The sequence below is a fragment of the Pezoporus flaviventris genome, unplaced genomic scaffold (assembly GCF_033815535.1).
Source record: "Pezoporus flaviventris isolate CSIRO_AGI_PZ_B2104156 unplaced genomic scaffold, CSIRO_AGI_Pfla_v1 ptg000031l, whole genome shotgun sequence".
Classification (NCBI taxonomy): Eukaryota; Metazoa; Chordata; class Aves; order Psittaciformes; family Psittacidae; genus Pezoporus; species Pezoporus flaviventris.
The window spans coordinates 68,217,726-68,233,881 of record NW_026892579.1 but is presented as its reverse complement, the minus strand read 5'-3'; the positions used below and the strand labels follow the sequence as shown (position 1 = coordinate 68,233,881).

General features: G+C 61.0%; 3 protein-coding genes across 3 annotated transcripts in view; all 3 read right to left on the bottom strand.

Moving 5' to 3' along the window:
* ZC3H6 (zinc finger CCCH-type containing 6) overlaps positions 1 to 1,427 on the bottom strand; it is a 28,298-nt gene extending 26,871 nt beyond the window's left edge. Inside the window, exon 1 of the mRNA XM_061461709.1 lies at positions 821 to 1,427. Within this exon, the coding sequence (XP_061317693.1) occupies positions 821 to 912 (92 nt within the window). The 5' untranslated portion in view covers positions 913 to 1,427. The remainder of the gene's footprint in view (positions 1 to 820) is intronic.
* Positions 1 to 16,156, bottom strand: part of BCL2L11 (BCL2 like 11) — a 156,700-nt gene that overhangs the window by 37,597 nt on the left and 102,947 nt on the right. The gene's annotated exons all lie outside the window — the stretch shown is intronic.
* FBLN7 (fibulin 7) lies at positions 6,799 to 15,057 on the bottom strand. The gene is made up of 8 exons (XM_061461708.1): positions 14,945 to 15,057; positions 13,914 to 14,073; positions 12,710 to 12,880; positions 11,924 to 12,049; positions 11,696 to 11,833; positions 10,074 to 10,211; positions 8,809 to 8,947; positions 6,799 to 8,149 (listed from the first exon to the last, which is right to left on the bottom strand). Exons 1-8 carry the CDS (start codon positions 15,035 to 15,037, stop codon positions 7,777 to 7,779), a joined length of 1,338 nt encoding a protein of 445 aa, XP_061317692.1. The 5' UTR covers positions 15,038 to 15,057; the 3' UTR covers positions 6,799 to 7,776.

Here is a 16,156-nt window from a genome sequence, read left to right as displayed (position 1 = left end):
TGCGGAGCTGTGTGGGGAGGGCAGCCGTGGCAACCCAGCAGTTCTAACTCCTGCAGTTGTGACACGGGGAGATGAGGACTCAAGGGCTGGTCCCTGCCACCCTGGCACTGTATCTCTGGAACTAGTTAAGCAGGCCAGGGCTGCGTGGAGGAAGGGTTTGAGTTTCCAGCAGCTGCAGGAGAGAAAGGGAGGGAAGGAGGGAGGAACAGAGGTCCTTTCACCAGGACTGCGCATGGGGACTGAGAGGTGGCAAAGATAACGTCAGTCAGAGCTTAATCTGCATAAAAAAAGATCCAGTTAAATGGGGAAGGTGTAATCTGGCAAGAAAATGAGGTTAAATATGGCTCTAGTGAGAGATTCTGCTATAAACAAAACCAACCAAAAAGAGGAAACCCCAGCTCAGAGCACCCTTTCCTACCTGACTAGCAGCGCCAGGGCAAGGCAGGCAAAGAACAATGGTGACATTCAACAGACACCCCCTGGAAAGTGCAATTTATGGAAAGAAATGGAAAACAGTCCCCGTCCCCAGCCAGAATAAATAAATGAAGATGTAAAAAGGCATGCATTCCAAAAAATAACCCCCTGCTAATAATATGCACTTCTAAAGCCAGTGTCACCCCCCTCCTCCCCTCCTCGCATCCCCCCCCCCCCACCACCACCACCCCGGTCCTCCAGCCTGAAGGTGACCTGCCCCCACAAAAACATCGTTAACCCCCTCGGCACATTAACACACAGCATCATCATCATCATCATTATCAGCATCACCCCACTAGTATCACCATTATGAGAAGCGGAGAGAGAGAGAAGAATGTTACTCGACCTTTCGTCCCCTGCATGTTGCCTGTCAGAGTCGGGCATGTTTGGGTCAAGAACTGGGTTTGGGGGTTTGGAGAACAGGCTTTCAAAGGCCATTGTGCTGGCTGTGGTGTGGTGAGGAGGAGGGAGGTGGAGGCAGGCAGGACACTGCCGCTGCCCGTGGTGCGGAGGGAGGAGGAGGAGGTGGTGGCGGCGGCGGCGGCGGCGGCGCGCACAGCCGCTCTGGGGGCGGCTCGGTGAGGAGGAGGGTCGGGTCCCTCAGTGAGGAGAGATGATGAAGGTTTCACTCACGGTTACTTAGTGAGACACTAACGGGCACTCAGTGCAGGGCGAGGCTGCACAGGCTGAGCCCGGCCGCCCCGCGCGGGCAGGCGGAGGAGGCGGCAGCGGCGGCGGCGGCTCGGAGGAGCAGGCCCGGGGCACAGGAGAGGACACACACACACGGGGGAAGGGAGGTGCTGCTGGCCGCTGATGGCTGCCCTAATTCTTCCTTACAAACATGGCGCCCGCTCGAGCCGCTCTCACAAAATGGCGGCGGCGGGGCGGCGGAGGACGAGGACGGCGGCGGCAGCAGCAGCGAGCCCCGCCGCTCGCCCCCCCCCCCGGGCTGGCTCCGCGGCCGCGCGGCCGCCACCACCTCCACGTCCACCACCACCACCACCGCCACCACCACCACGGCGTCTTCCGCGCCCGCCGGGGCCGCGATGGCGTCGCCTCACGCTGCCCGCCGCCTCCCGTCGCGCTCCTCCCACCGCCGCCGCTCGGCCCCGCCCGCCCGCCGAGCCGCGTCACGCCGCCGGCGGGGGCGCCTATTGGTGGAGCCCACACGCCCGTCACGGCCGTCGTGACGTAGGGCGAGCGCGCAGAGGCCACGCCCCCTCCCCTCGCACACACACGCTTTTCCCGCCGTGCGCGCTCCCGCCGCTGCGTGCGGCCTGGCGTCACGCGGGCGCGCGCCCGTTATGGCGGCCGGGGCCTCGGGGGGCGCCGCCCGTCACCGCGCTTCCGGGCCCGGCCCGCCCCGCCCCGCCCCGCGTCCCCGCGCCGCTTCCGCCTCGCGACAGCCCCGCCCCGCCTCCCGCCGCCGCGCGCTGCCCTGTGGTGAGGAGCGGCACATCCGGGCACCGCCGAGGGGAGCGGGGAACCGGGCCTCGAGGAGGCTGCGTGCGGGGGAAGGGCGTTTGTGAGCAGCGCCTCAGTGAGCGGGGTTCGTGCGGCCCGCGAGAAACTCATTCAGAAATCCTCAGTGGAATCACGGAGTCAACCGGGTTGGAAAAGCCCTTCAAGCTCACCCAGTCCAACCCTTACCCCAGCACTGCCAAGGCCACCACTGACCCATGGCACTGAGGCCTCGTCTCCACGGGCTGTGAACCCTTGCAGGGACGGTGACTGCAGCCCTGCCCTGGGCAGCCTGTTCCAATGCCTGAGCACCCTCTGGGGCAGGAATTGTTCCTCAGCTCCATCTAAACCTGCCCTGGTGCAGCTTGAGGCCGTTTCCTCTTGTCCCATCCCTTGTTCCTTGGGAGCAGAGCCCAGCCCCTCCTGGCTCCATCCTCCTCTCAGGCACTTGTAGGGAGCCATCAGGTCACGTAATGGAATGCTGAAGAGCATTATGGAAGCCAATAATGATGAACACAAGGCCAGGTTGGACACAGGAGCTTGGAGCTGCCTGCTCTAGTGGAAGGTGTCCCTGCCCGTGGCTGCATGAACTTTAAGCTGCCTTCCAGTACAAACCAGTCTGGAATTCCATGTCCTCCATGATCCAGTAAGACAAGCAGCAGCTCTCCATGTGTTGCTCCACACTGGTGGTGAATTCCCCGTGCTCCTCTGCAGCCCCACATCTCCACTTTCATCCCCATCTCAGGGTGCTCCTGTCCCGCTCAGCATCAGCTGCAGATGTTGTCACTCATTGCTCATCTTTCCTTCCATAACCCTTACATGTGTGCTTCCAGCACCACAGGCTAGAGATATCCCACCTGCCAGAGCTCCACATGCCAGGAGCTGGGCTCGCATCCCTGCTCCAGCTCTGCTGACTCTCAGCACTTCATAGCCCCCAGGAGAAGCTTGTTTGTTGTTCCCCAACCAGTTTTCCCCTCAATATTGTCTTCTGAGGGACTTTGTCAAAACTTTCTGGACAAATCCCAAGTTACATCAACTTATTTTCCTTTACAGGCCGGTCTCCTTGGCTAACAGGGCTTTTTGGGACATATGACTCTGTTTTTCCAGTGCCAGCAATCCTAGCAGAAAATAAAGAAGACAGAACACCCACATCGGTTCCCTTTTGGGAGGGATGTTTTTCCCCTCTCAGAGGCAAATTGCAGCCTCGCATCCATGAGGAAGGAGCCATCTCCAGTGTCTCACACACCAGGCTGGTACCTGAGCAAGGTGAGCGGGGCAGCTTCAGCCAAGGCTCCATCCCATCACACAGAGCTCATGGAGATGAGAGCTCAAAGTCAAACCAGGAAACCAACACAAGCTTTAGAACCGTTCTTCTGCAGCTCCGGGACTGAAACAGGGCTCTGGAGAGCACAGGAGTGGTGTAGGTGATGCCTCAGGTGGGACACTGAGGGTGATTAGGGCTAATTATAGGTAATTAGCCCCAGCTCAGTGTCATGTGTGGAGCCAGCACCCACAGGGCTCAGCAGCATCTCCCTGGACAATGGGAGGAGTGGAAAAAAGGGGGTTTAAAAATGGACTAAAACCTGGCTCCTGGTTTCTTGCAGCATGTGCAGGTGCAACAGCTGTGTTATTCCCTGCTCATGGCTTGGGGAGTGCAATTAGATGAACTCTGTGTCCCTTCCAACCCAAACCAGTCTGGGATTCACTGGTTTTAACCAAAACTGTGCCTGCAGGAGCAGTGTGTAGCTGTTTGCTTCAATATCCCTCCATGTGCTTGTGTTGTCAGGGAAGAAGTTACACTCCTGGGAAGCTCCTCAATGGCTCCTTTCTTCTTTTCCCCAAAATACAGCTGAATTTGGCAACAGCAGCTAACCCAATTCCCTGATGTCCACACCAGGACATCACAGATACATTGGGATCGGGGGATGTAGCAACATACCTAGCAACCATAACAAATAGAGCTGTGATTCAGCTCTTCATCCAAGCCCATAATGGGATTAATGAGTGTTTTGGCTTCTTGGGGTAATAAAACTCAGATTTTAACCTGCAGCCTTATGCAGGGAAGAGAATTATCATTCTGCTTGCAGGGGCGCATCTCATAGAACCATAGAACCCCAGATTGGTTTGGGTTAGAAGGGACCTTAAAGCTCCTCCAGCTCCAAGCCCTGCCACGGGCAGGGACCCCTTCCACTGGAGCAGCTTGCTCCAAGCCCCTGTGTCCAACCTGGCCTTGAGCACTGCCAGGGATGGGGCAGCCACAGCTTCTCTGGGCACCCTGTGCCAGCGCCTCAGCACCCTCACAGGGAAGAGCTTCTGCCTTATCTCCAACCTGAACTTCCCCTGTTGCAGTCTGAACCCATCACCCCTTGTCCTGTCACTCCAGTCCCTAATGAAGAGTCCCTCCCCAGCATCCTTGCAGCCCCCTTCAGACACTGGAAGCTGCTCTGAGGTCTCCACGCAGCTTCTCTTCTCCAGGCTGAACAGCCCCTGTGTTCTCAGCCTGGCTCCATACAGGAGCTGCTCCAGCCCCTGAGCATCCTCGTGGCCTCCTCTGGACTTGTTCCAACAGCTCCATGTCCTCACATTGAGGACCCCAGCACTGCACACAGGGCTGCAAGTGGGGTCTCACCAGAGCAGAGCAGAGGGGCAGGATCCCCTCCCTCAAACTGCTGGTCATGCTTGTCTTAATCTCATCAGGCTGAAGGGGAGGAGAAGCTCAGGGATGCTCAGGACTTTGGATGCCCAGAAGGGAAAGGAACATCAGGAGTGTATTTTGGAAGGAGGAGAAAACAGGCCATGAAGCTGTAGTCACCTCCTCTCACCCCTGCCTTGAGGCTGGGACTCATCTCCCTCCATGGGGTGAAGGGGAGAGGGAGTGCTTCTCCCCCAAACCTTGAAAATCCAAAGGCTTATCCCAAAGAGCAGTTGTATTTCCCAGGGCCAGAAGAGCCTCTCTCTGCACATTCCAGGCTCAGGAAGCATGCAGGATGCCAGAGTGGCTGCTCTGGGAGGGGAAGAAAACGTCTTGAGTCAGCTCAGACGATGGCCAGAGGTTTGCAGCCCCGGGCAGACACTGCAGGGCCGACCTTAAACGTTTGTGGGGCTGAGAGGGAGCTGTGCAGCCAGGAGACAGCCGAGCTCCCCGGCCCCAGGCCTGGCCCTCCAGGCCAGCGGGATGCAGCTGGGAGCACGTTCCAGCCCAGCCAGAGAGGGGAAACCAGTTCACCCTGGCCTCGGGAGCTGGGGAAACGCTGTGCTGTGAGGAAGAGCCTCCGGTGCGGAGCTCCAGGCGCCCGGCTCCAGCCTCATTAGCTGGGGAAAGCATCAGATGGAAACTATTCTGCCCATCAGGAACTGCTCCTCTGACAGGCTCCCGGGCTTGGCTCCCAGCGCCTGGCAAGTGCAGGGATGATGAAACACGGCTTCAGCCCGTACCACAGCCAGGAGCGGGTGATGGAGCCAGCAGAGGTGAGGCACCAGGAGCTGCTCTGGCATGTCCCAGCCCTCCTCTTGGAGGAGCACATCCCCAGGCACAGGTTTTCCTTTATCATCCCTATATCACAGTACCAGAAGCACGTCCAGCCAGGCTGGACAACTGCAGCCACTCTGGCAAACCACAGGCACTCTGCAGCCTTCTTCCTCATAACTCTGTCTCCTTTCCCAAAGCGTCCTGTCCATCTTCTCCTAAAAAAACAGTCCAAGAAAACATTGCTTTTCCTTTCAGCTCCTTTCCTGCTCCGGCTTCTGCATCCCAGCAGCGGTGTCGGTGGTGTGTGAGGACGTGTCCCACAGAACTGCTTTTATCAAAGGCTAATTCAGACCACGTGCCGGGCCGGGTTCATGAGGATAACTGCTCCCTTTCCTGGATGGAACAGGACTTGGCTGGAATCTGGGTAGCTCCAAGGAGATAGCTCCAAGGAAAACCTCATCGCCTGTTCTCGAGGCACCCCAGGACGCAGGTACACAGCAGAGCAGCGCAGCGGCGTGTGCTGCCCGTTCCCTGTCCCTCCTGTGGTGATGCCCACCACTATCCTCTGATCACAGGAAGGGGAATAAACCCAGGGCAGATCCAAAACACTGCCTCCTTCCCCATCCTGATGCCGTCCCTCCCTCACCCCACCATTAAAGGGGTGTCCTCGGCAGGACAAAGGGATCCTCCTGCCTTAGGGGAGGAGATGAGAGTAGAGGAGAGGACATCTCAGCTCATTTTGAAGGAGATAGCACCCAGCCATTCCCTTCTTTCCTGATGCTCCTCCTGGTCTTTGTCCTCCCTTGGGTCTCCACCAAGGTGGCAGCTCCCAGGTCCTGCTGCTCCACCACTCCTTGCTCTGGAAGCAGCTCCACTCTCAGAAGAGCGTTAATTCCCATGTTTGGGTTCTTCTCTAAGCTTCCTGTTGGGTTTTCAATCTCCCTCCCCCAGCACAAGCCTGGGATGTATTTTCCCTGCCCAGCTCCACCATCCCGCCGGTGCAGCTGCCAACCCAAACATCCTCCATCCGCCGGGATGGGGATCCAGCAGCCCTGTGCTGAGGAGCAGGCACTGAATGTCCCCCCTTGTTCTGTGGGGAAAGGTCCTGCCCTTCTCCCGAGCTCCATGGAAAAGCTGTATTCCCCCCGACCAAAAACCCCAGGAGCTCCATCCCCCAGTGGATGCAGCACAGATTGGAGTCACTGGGGCAAGGAGTGGGAAGGATTTAGTGGAAGCAGCATCAAATCCCAAGGAAATTCTGCCCCGTTGCATTTTTGGGGCAACATAGGGCAGAAAGATAAACCTGACAGAGGCAGGTTCTTGCCCCACAGACCCTGAGTCGTGTCCCCCTCCGCCCCGGGCAGGTCCGGATGAGCATCACCCCCATCCACACGTGCTTTGGGTACTTTATTCTGCTCAGAGGTTATATCATGGTACTAAACCAGCGTAACAGAGAACATGCATAACGTCGGGCAGGGGTTGTGGTTAATATGGACAAGCACCAAGGTCCCGGGGGGAAGAGAGCAAGGCCAGGGAGTGGGGTCCGTGTGCGTGTCCCTCCCCCTGGCATGGTTTCCAGCCAAACCCCAGCTATCCCCATTGCTGCGTACACACAGCGGGGTGAGGCTGTGCCTGATGGAAAACCGAAACAGTTGCATCTCCAGCTCCCTCGAGCATGGATTCATTCATGGATTCAGGGATTTTTCCAGTCCAGGTCAATCCCGTGGGATTGAAACCCCGGACCAGCCCCCTCTATGCAGGCTGCCATGGGTTTCCTCACCCAAAGGGGAGCAGAGGCTGGGGCTTGGAGCAAGCTGCTCTAGTGGAAGGGGTCCCTGCCCGTGGCAGGGGTTGGAGCTGGAGGAGCTTTAAGGTCCTTTCCAACCCAGACCGTGCCTCTATGTTTTAACAGGATTGGGGTCAGTGCACGCAAGCCCGAGCCAGCGGGGGGGGGGGAGAGCAGTACCTGCTATGAGCCTCCCTCCTCCTGCATGCACCACTTTAACTTATTTCCTATGAAATAAAGGAATTAAAAGGCAATAAGGGCTGTGGTTTCTATCCACTGCTTTCTGTGCTGTGCAGGCACTGAGCCTGTGGGACATTGTCCTTGTGGAGCGTCAGGTGCGGCTCATGCTCTGCTCCCACACGCCATTGAGTGGGTAACCTGCACCTGATTCCTTCTGCACCTCATTTCCCTCTTTCCCCCCCCCCCAGTATAGGTGGTGCCAAAGAAGAACCTCAATGCAGAGGGGAGGATGCAGAGAGGCTTTGGTGCGGGATGTCACCTGGAGCTCCTGTTAGACACCCGCCTCCAGGGCTGGCGCTTCCGTGCGGAGGATGCTGCGCAGGGACCACCCCGGCTGCCACCTCCCCTAAAACTCATAGGCAGACACGAAGATGGTGATTCTGGACACGTGCTTGGCCTGGAAGACACGGTCCAGGTACTCGGACATGTCCACATCCACCTGGATGGTCTGGGGGCCCTGGAGGCTCTGCACCAGGATGAGCTCCCCCGTGTGCCGGTCCGAGCGCTGCATCACGAAGTGCCCGCGGCTGTTGCCGCCCGCGATGCCGAAGCGGAGGCTGTCGGGGCCCGGCCGGCCGGGAGCTGCCGCCGTGGCCATGCGGAAGAGCGGGGTGGGAGTCAGCAGCTTGGATGGCAGCGGCAGGTAGTGGAAGGAGATGGTCTTGGGGGCCTGGTGGCACGAGCGGCTCTCCATCGGGCAGGGGTTGCGCTCGCACTGGCTGCAAAGGGAAAGACAGAGGGAGGTTTTCCGGGAGCACCAGGGATGCTGGGTCCATGTCCCCCACCTCAGCGGCGTTGTGTCTATGGGGATGCTACATGTGTTTTTAGAACCCCGCACCCCAGCTCTGGGGCAGCAGCACAAGAGGGATGTGGAGCTGTTGGATCAAGGCCAGAGGAGGCCATGGAGATGTTGCAAGGGCTGGATCAGCTCTGCTCTGGAGCCAGGCTGAGAGAGCTGGGCTGGGGCAGCCTGGAGAAGAGAAGGCTCCTGAAGGGGAGACCTGAGAGCAGCTCCAGTGCCTGAAGGGGCTGCAGGAAAGCTGGAGAGGGGCTTGGGACAAGGGATGGAGGGACAGGCCAAGGGGAATGGCTTGAACCTGCCCGAGGGGAGACTGAGCTGAGCTCTTAGGCAGAAGCTCTTCCCTGGGAGGGTGCTGAGGCGCTGGCACAGGGTGCCCAGAGAAGCTGTGGCTGCCCCATCCCTGGCAGTGCTCAAGGCCAGGTTGGACACAGGGGCTTGGAGCAAGCTGCTCTAGTGGAAGGGGTCCCTGCCCGTGGCAGGAGGCTGGAATTGGAGGAGCTTTAAGGTCCCTTCCAACACAAACCAGGCTGAGGTTCCATGAAAGCAGGACCAGGCGTTGCACCCTACTGCACTTACAAGGGTGATGTCTTGACATAGGTGACATTGCCAGAGGGCGGCGGGCACTGGGGGTTCACACACTGGAAGCCCCCCCCAGTGTTGATGCAGGTTGTTCCCCTCGTGCAGTTGTCCTGGGACAGAGCACACTCGTCGATGTCTGTAAAACAGGGGTGGGCAGCAGGTCAGGCTCACCAGGGACCTGGAGCCAACCTCACAGGGGGCAGAAAGTAGGCACAAACACCTTGAAATGGGTCAGACATCAAATGTGATCAAAGAGAGGTGGCTGAAAACACCTGAATCACCCCAAACCCTGTCTGTGCCTGCTCTGCTCTTTGTAAGCCTTTGTAAGCACTGAAGTACCCAGCAATAAAATCAGGAGCTTGAAATGCAGGTACTTGCTGGGAGCATTAGATACTTTGGAGCGTTAGATGCTTTGGAACAGGCAGAAATAGGGGGGGGAAGGAGAAAATTGAGGAGAAAAGAAGAAAGTGTGAGTTTTGTCCCCATGAACTGCAATAATCAACCCTCTATAGCCCCAAAATCCCTCTTTTTCAGGAGACATCACACAAGTAGTTCTGGCCACCCACCATCCCTACCTACTGCTCCTCTGCTTTGCTCTCAGCCCTCTCCCCAGAGCCCCTGGTTCTGGAGGAGAAGCTGCTGACCCCTTCCCATGTAATCCTTGGCTTTAACTCCATTTAGAAATGTTTCTCCTTGGGGATGCCCAAGGGACCAGGCTGAGAAAGCTGGGGCGGGACAAGAGAAGCTGCATGGAGACATCAGAGCAGCTTCCAGTGTCTGAAGGGGGCTACAAGGGTGCTGGAGAGGGACCCCTTCATTAGGGACTGAAGTGACAGGACAGAGGTGATGGGTTCACACTGAAACAGGTGAAAGTCAGGTTGGAGATAAGGCAGAAGCTCTTCCCTGTGAGGGTGCTGAGGCACTGGCACAGGGTGCCCAGAGAAGCTGTGGCTGCTCCATCCCTGGCAGTGCTCAAAGGCCAGGTTGGACACAGGGGCTTGGAGCAAGCTGCTCCAGTGGAAGGGGTCCCTGCTTGCGGGAGCAGGGGTTGGAGCTGGAGGAGCTTTAAGGTCCCTTCAACCCAAACCAGGCTGGGATTCTGGGATGAATTTCCTCCCCGCCTGGGCACCATTCCCCTGTGCAGTCCCACCAAGATTCCCCCACACAGAAATGCTTGTAGAGAAGCAGAGGAATGGGTTAAGATAGAAAGCAGCAGTTGTGGAAGCTGGGACAGGGCCCGTTTCCGTCCTGCCCTCCCTCACCTTCGCAGCTCTTGCCATCGCCCAGCAGCACGTACCCGCCGGGGCAGGCGCAGCGGTAGGAGCCGGGCAGGTTGACGCAGGCATGAGCACAGAGCCGGGGCCCCCCATCCCGCTTGTACACCTCACACTCATTGAGGTCTGCGGAGAGACGAGGGGGCAGAGGTGAGACCCCATCCCCTCCATCCCCATCCCCTCCATCCCCATCCCCTCCATCCCCATCCCCTCCATCCCCATCCCCCTCCATCCCCATCCCCTTCTTTTCCCCATCCCTTCTGTCCCCATCCCTTCCATCCCCATCCCTTCCATCCCCATCCCCTCCATGCCCTCCACCACCATCCCCTCCATCCCCATCCCCTCTATCCCCATCCCCTCCTCTTCCCATCCCTTCCATCCCCATCCCTTCCATCCCCATCCCCATCTCCTCCATCCCCATCCCTTCCATCCCCATCCCCTCCATGCCCTCCACCCCCATCCCCTCCCATCCCCATCCCCTCTATCCCCATCCCCTTCTTCCCCAGCCCTTCCCATCCCCATTCCCTCCCATCCCCATCCCCTCTATCCCCATCCCTTCTGTCCCCATCCCTTCCATCCCCATCCCCTCCATCCCCATCTCCTCATCCCCATCCCCTCCATCCCCATCCCTTCCATCCCCATCCCCTCCATGCCCTCCACCACCATCCCCTCCATCCCCATCCCCTCTATCCTCATCCCCTTATTCCCCATCCCTTCCATCCCCATTCCCTCCATCCCCATCCCCTCTATCCCCATCCCCTTCTTCCCCATGCCCTCCATCCCCATCCCCTCCATCCCCATCTCCTCCATCCCCATCCCCTCCATCCCCTCCACCCTCATCCCCTCCATCCCCATCCCCTACTTCCCCATACCCTCCTTCCCCATTCCTTCCACCCCCATTCCCTCAATCCCCAACCCCTCCATCCCCATCCCCTCCATCCCCATCCCCTCCATCCCCATCCCCCCAATCCCCATCCCCTCCATCCCCTCCATCCCCATCCCCTCCATCCCCTCCATCCCCATCCCCATCCCCTCCATCCCCATCCCCACGATCCCTATCCCCACCATCCCCATCCCCTCAATCCCCATTCCCACCATCCCCATCCCCTCCATCCCCTCCATCCCCATCCCCTCCATCCCCTCCATCCCCATCCCCATCCCCTCCATCCCCATCCCCTCCATCCCCTCCATCCCTATCCCCATCCCCTCCATCCCCATCCCCACGATCCCTATCCCCACCATCCCCATCCCCTCAATCCCCATTCCCACCATCCCCATCCCCTCCATCCCCTCCATCCCCATCCCCTCCATCCCCTCCATCCCCATCCCCATCCCCTCCATCCCCATCCCCTCCATCCCCTCCATCCCTATCCCCATCCCCTCCATCCCCATCCCCACGATCCCTATCCCCACCATCCCCATCCCCTCAATCCCCATTCCCACCATCCCCATCCCCTCCATCCCCTCCATCCCCATCCCCATCCCCTCCATCCCCATCCCCTCCATCCCCTCCATCCCCATCCCCTCCATCCCCATCCCCACGATCCCTATCCCCACCATCCCCATCCCCTCCATCCCCATCCCCATCCCCATCCCGGTGCGGAGCTCACCCTGGCAGAGGCCGGTGGCCGCGGTGCCGCTCATGTGGAAGCCGGGCTCGCAGCTGCAGTGCTGGGTCTGGTCGATCTGGGCACAGCGGGGCTGGCGGCTGAAGGCCGGGTCGTCCGTGACGCTCCAGGCAGGAGGAGCTGGGGGCACACAGGGCGGGACGGGCTTCAATGAGGTGGGTGGGTGACAAGAGGCACCCGGAGGGGTCACCCACCCGCGGGGTCACCCACCCGTCTGCGCCTGGTACTGGCAGGTGGCCCCGGTCCACTGCTGCGGGCAGAGGCACTTGAACTGGTTGAGTCCCTCCAGGCACGTGCCCCCGTTCTGGCAGGGGCTGCTCGAGCACTCGCTGATCTCTGCAGTGGAAAGAGAGCCCGCGTTTCATGTCACTGTGTTTTGGGAAGCAAGTCACGGGGATGCTGCGCACACTGGTACCCTTCAGCACCTGAGAACTGGCTGGCTTCAAGGTGAAAGAGGGACACTGAGCTGAGCTCTTAGGCAGAAGCTCTTCCCTGGGAGGGTGCTGAGGCGCTGGCACAGGGTGCCCAGAGAAGCTGTGGCTGCCCCATCCCTGGCAGTGTTCAAGGCCAGGTTGGACACAGGGGCTTGGAGCAAGCTGCTCTGGTGGAAGGGGTCCCTGCCCGTGGCAGGGGTTGGAGCTGGAGGAGCTTTAAGGTCCCTTCAACACAAACCAGGCTGGGGTTCTGTGATTTTCCCAAACCCAGACACTGTTTCCGGTGCTGCCCTGCTGCAAAGGAGCCACAGCAGCACTGATGCCTTTCCCCCCTCCATCATCTCCACTGCTGTGCTGCAGGTGATGCTCCAGCTGCAATTTCCACCTTTCCTTGAGGACCTTGAGACGCACCAAAGCAGCGGCCACAGGAGCTGCAGCATCCCTGGACATCGGCTGACCAGGACTGCAGGACAGCTGCGGTACCTCCCCGTTGGTGAACCCCGGTACCTTCCCCGTGTCCCACGTTCCACCCCTGTCCTGCAGCTGAGCTCTGGGGCAGTACCTGTGCAGCGGGGCTCCTGCCCGGTCCAGCTGCCGTTGGCCTGGCACGTCCTCGTGCTGGAGCCCAGGAGCTGGAAGCCGGGGTCGCAGGTGAAGTGAACCTCGTGCTCCACCAGGTACTTGGTGCCAAACTTCTTCCCATCCGCAGGGGCTTGCAGGGCAGGGCAGGAGGCTGCAGGAACACAACAGGGAGAGGGGTCATGTTCAGGTGGGTGCTTTGGGGACCAACACCTTTATCTTTCCGTCCCCAACTCTACCTGGGCTGCAGTTCACCCAGTTCTGCCTCTAAAGTTATCTCCCCCGAATAGTGACCTGCTGAGGTTCATTGATGGGTCTGGGCCCACTCCAAGAGAGACATTGAGGGGCTGGAGCGGGGACAGAGAAGGGCAGCGGAGCTTGTGCAGGGCCTGGAGCACAAGTGTGATGGGGAAGGGCTGAGGGGCCTGGGGGTTCAGTGTGGAGAAGAGAAGGCTCAGGGGGGACCTGATGGCTCCCTACAACTGCCTGAGAGGAGGATGGAGCCAGGAGGGGCTGGGCTCTGCTCCCAAGGAACAAGGGATGGGACAAGAGGAAACGGCCTCAAGCTGCACCAGGGCAGGTTTAGATGGAGCTGAGGAACAATTCCTGCCCCAGAGGGTGCTCAGGCATTGGAACAGGCTGCCCAGGGCAGGGCTGCAGTCACCGTCCCTGCAAGTACTCACACCCCATGGAGACGAGGCCTCAGTGCCATGGGTTAGTGGTGGCCTTGGCAGTGCTGGGAATGGTTGGACTGGATGAGCTTGAAGGGCTTTTCCTACCTCATTGATTCTGTGATTCTGTCCAGCCCCACAGGAAAGCCCAGCAGAGAGGCTGGGGCTGAGCATCCCTGGCAAGGGGCTTGGTGGCAGTTTTGCTCGGGACATGGTTTTCCAGCCCCCTCACCTCCAGCTCCAACCCCTGCCAGGGCAGGGACCCCTTCCACTGGAGCAGCTTGCTCCAAGCCCCTGTGTCCAACCTGGCCTTGAACACTGCCAGGGATGGGGCAGCCACAGCTTCTCTGGGCACCCTGTGCCAGCGCCTCAGCACCCTCACAGGGAAGAGCTTCTGCCTTATCTCCAACCTGACCTCCCCTGTTTCATCCTGAACTCAGCCTTGCAGCAGGTCCCCAGCACCCCGAGCTGCCCGCCCCGCTGTCCCGCAGGCTCTCTGTGTGATGCGGGGCTCACCGGGCAGCGCCGTGGCCGGTCCCTTGGCCAGGGAGGCGTGCAGGGTGCTGAGCCGGCTCTTCATCACGCGCAGCCCCTCGGCGAAGCGCGTCTCCTGCCCCTTCAGCAGCTGCTGCATCTGCCGGATGGCGGCCAGGAGCTGCTGCCTGCTCAGGCAGCTCTGCGGGGACAGAGGGCATCAAACACCCCACAGAGACCTCGTTCCATCCTTTCCCCCTCCCCGTGTTGCAGGAGGGGTTTTAGCCTGAGCATCCACACGGGTGAGGCGGCGCTGCCGCGGGGCTGAGATCCCTCTGCGGGATGGATGCTGGAACTCGCGTTCGTGCTGCTGGAGCTCCCGCTTCCACATGACAAACCGAGAGGAAAAGAGCTGTCTTGTGAGCTCTGCCGGGGCCAGAACGCTGATGGGCCTCCTGCCTGCCCCGCGCTCGCTGCCATGGGCTGACTCATGCCCGTGGGCACCGTTAGTACGGGTTTTCCTGTGGAACCGGCTTCAAAGGGGAGGCAAGGAGCAAAGCCGGGGCAGCTCTGAGCTCAGACACTCACAGGGCGCGTGGGGTTTGGGCTGGGTGGGATGAGGCTGGAGCGAAGGAGCTCTCCTGGCCCGAGGGATTTCATTCCCCCGCAGCCACAGAGTTACTCTCGTTTCCAACAGCTACCGGGTTTACGGAGCGGGATCAGGATCCAGCCCCGGCGCCGGGCTCCGCTTCCCTCGGTGCTGTGTGGGGGCTCTCAGGTTGGTGGTGGGGATGAGCCCGGCTGCGCCAGCAGCTCCGGGGCGCCCGCGCCGCAGGAAGGGAGGCAGAAGCAAAGAGGTGCGGGGCGAGTGCGGGCTTTAACGCAGGGCTCTTTGTTAGGGCCGGGTCAGCCCCCGGAGCCGGCGGGAGCCGCCGGTGGGATGCTGAGCAGCACAGACCCCGCTCTCCCATAGAACCGGGGGTGTCTTTGCTCCCGGTGTGCTCGCCGGCGATGCAGGTGTGGGGTGGGAGCAAGCGAAGAGCTCCGGGGCCCGGCGGTCGGGTCCCGCTCACCTGCGCGGCCGGCGCGGCCGGGAGCAGCAGCAGCAGCAGCAGCGGCGGCAGCAGCGGCGGCGGCAGCGGGGGGCGGCCCCGCGGCCCGGGCATGGTCCGGCGGCCGGCGCGCTCCGTGCCCAGGCAGGGCTGTCCCGGGCGCCGCTCCCGCCCCGCGCCGCGCCAGGAGGAGGCGCCTCTCCCGGCCCGGCCCTGCCCGGGGATGCTGCGGGGACCCCGGGACATCCCCGCGCATCCGGACCCGCGTGCGGCGGCCCCGCGTCCCGTCCCGTCCCGTCCCGTCCCCCCCGGTGCCGGTTTAGGGGGGGCCCCACAAAAGCCGCCCCTGCGCTGCCCGGACGAGCGGGCACCGGGCGGGAGAGCGACGGCAGCTCCGGATGGGCCGGGACCCCCACCTGCAGCGCGCATCCCTCCCCGCCCAGGTACCCCCTTTCCCAGCCCAGCACCCCTCTCCTCATCCCCTGCACCCCTTCCCAGCCCGGCATCCTCTCCCGAGCCCCTGCAGCCCCATTTCCAGCCCCTGCATCCCTATCTGCAACTCGACACCCCCATTTCCAGTCGCTGCACCCCCTTCTCCACCCCTGCACCGCTTCCCCAGCCAGGCATCCCGATTCCCAGCCCCTGCACCTCCACCTCCAATTCGACTTCCCCTTCCCCCCTTTCCCACCCCTGCACCCCTTTCCCAGCCCGGCACCCCTTTCCCCAGCGCTTCACACTCTTCGCCAGCCAATGCACCCCCATTTTTCCACCCCTGCACCCCCATTTTTCCATCCCTGCACCCCCATTTCCACCCCTGCACCCCCATTTCCAGTCCCTGCACCCCCATTTCCATCCCTGCACCCCCATTTCCATCCCTGCACCCGTTCGCATCCCGGCTCCCCGCGGCAGAGGCAGCGGCAGCCGCACCGGGCGGAGCGCGGGGTCCCGGCTCCATCTGCTGGGCACGGCGCGGTGCCGGGTGCTGCAGAGCAGCCCCTGCTATGGGAAGAGCCGAAACGGCCCCAAGCAAGGGGAAGGGGCAGCGGGGAAAGGCCGGGCCAGGCAGGGCGGCTCCGTGCCCCCCTCGGACTCCTCTTTCCCATCGTTGCAAGAGCACCAATGGTTTCCACCCCAGCAGGGTGGGACAGGGCAGTTCATAGGTGCCCACCGTGTGCTCCTACCCCTCAGCACCCTCCGGCCCCGCTGTGGACGGGTCAGGGGCTGCCCCTTCCC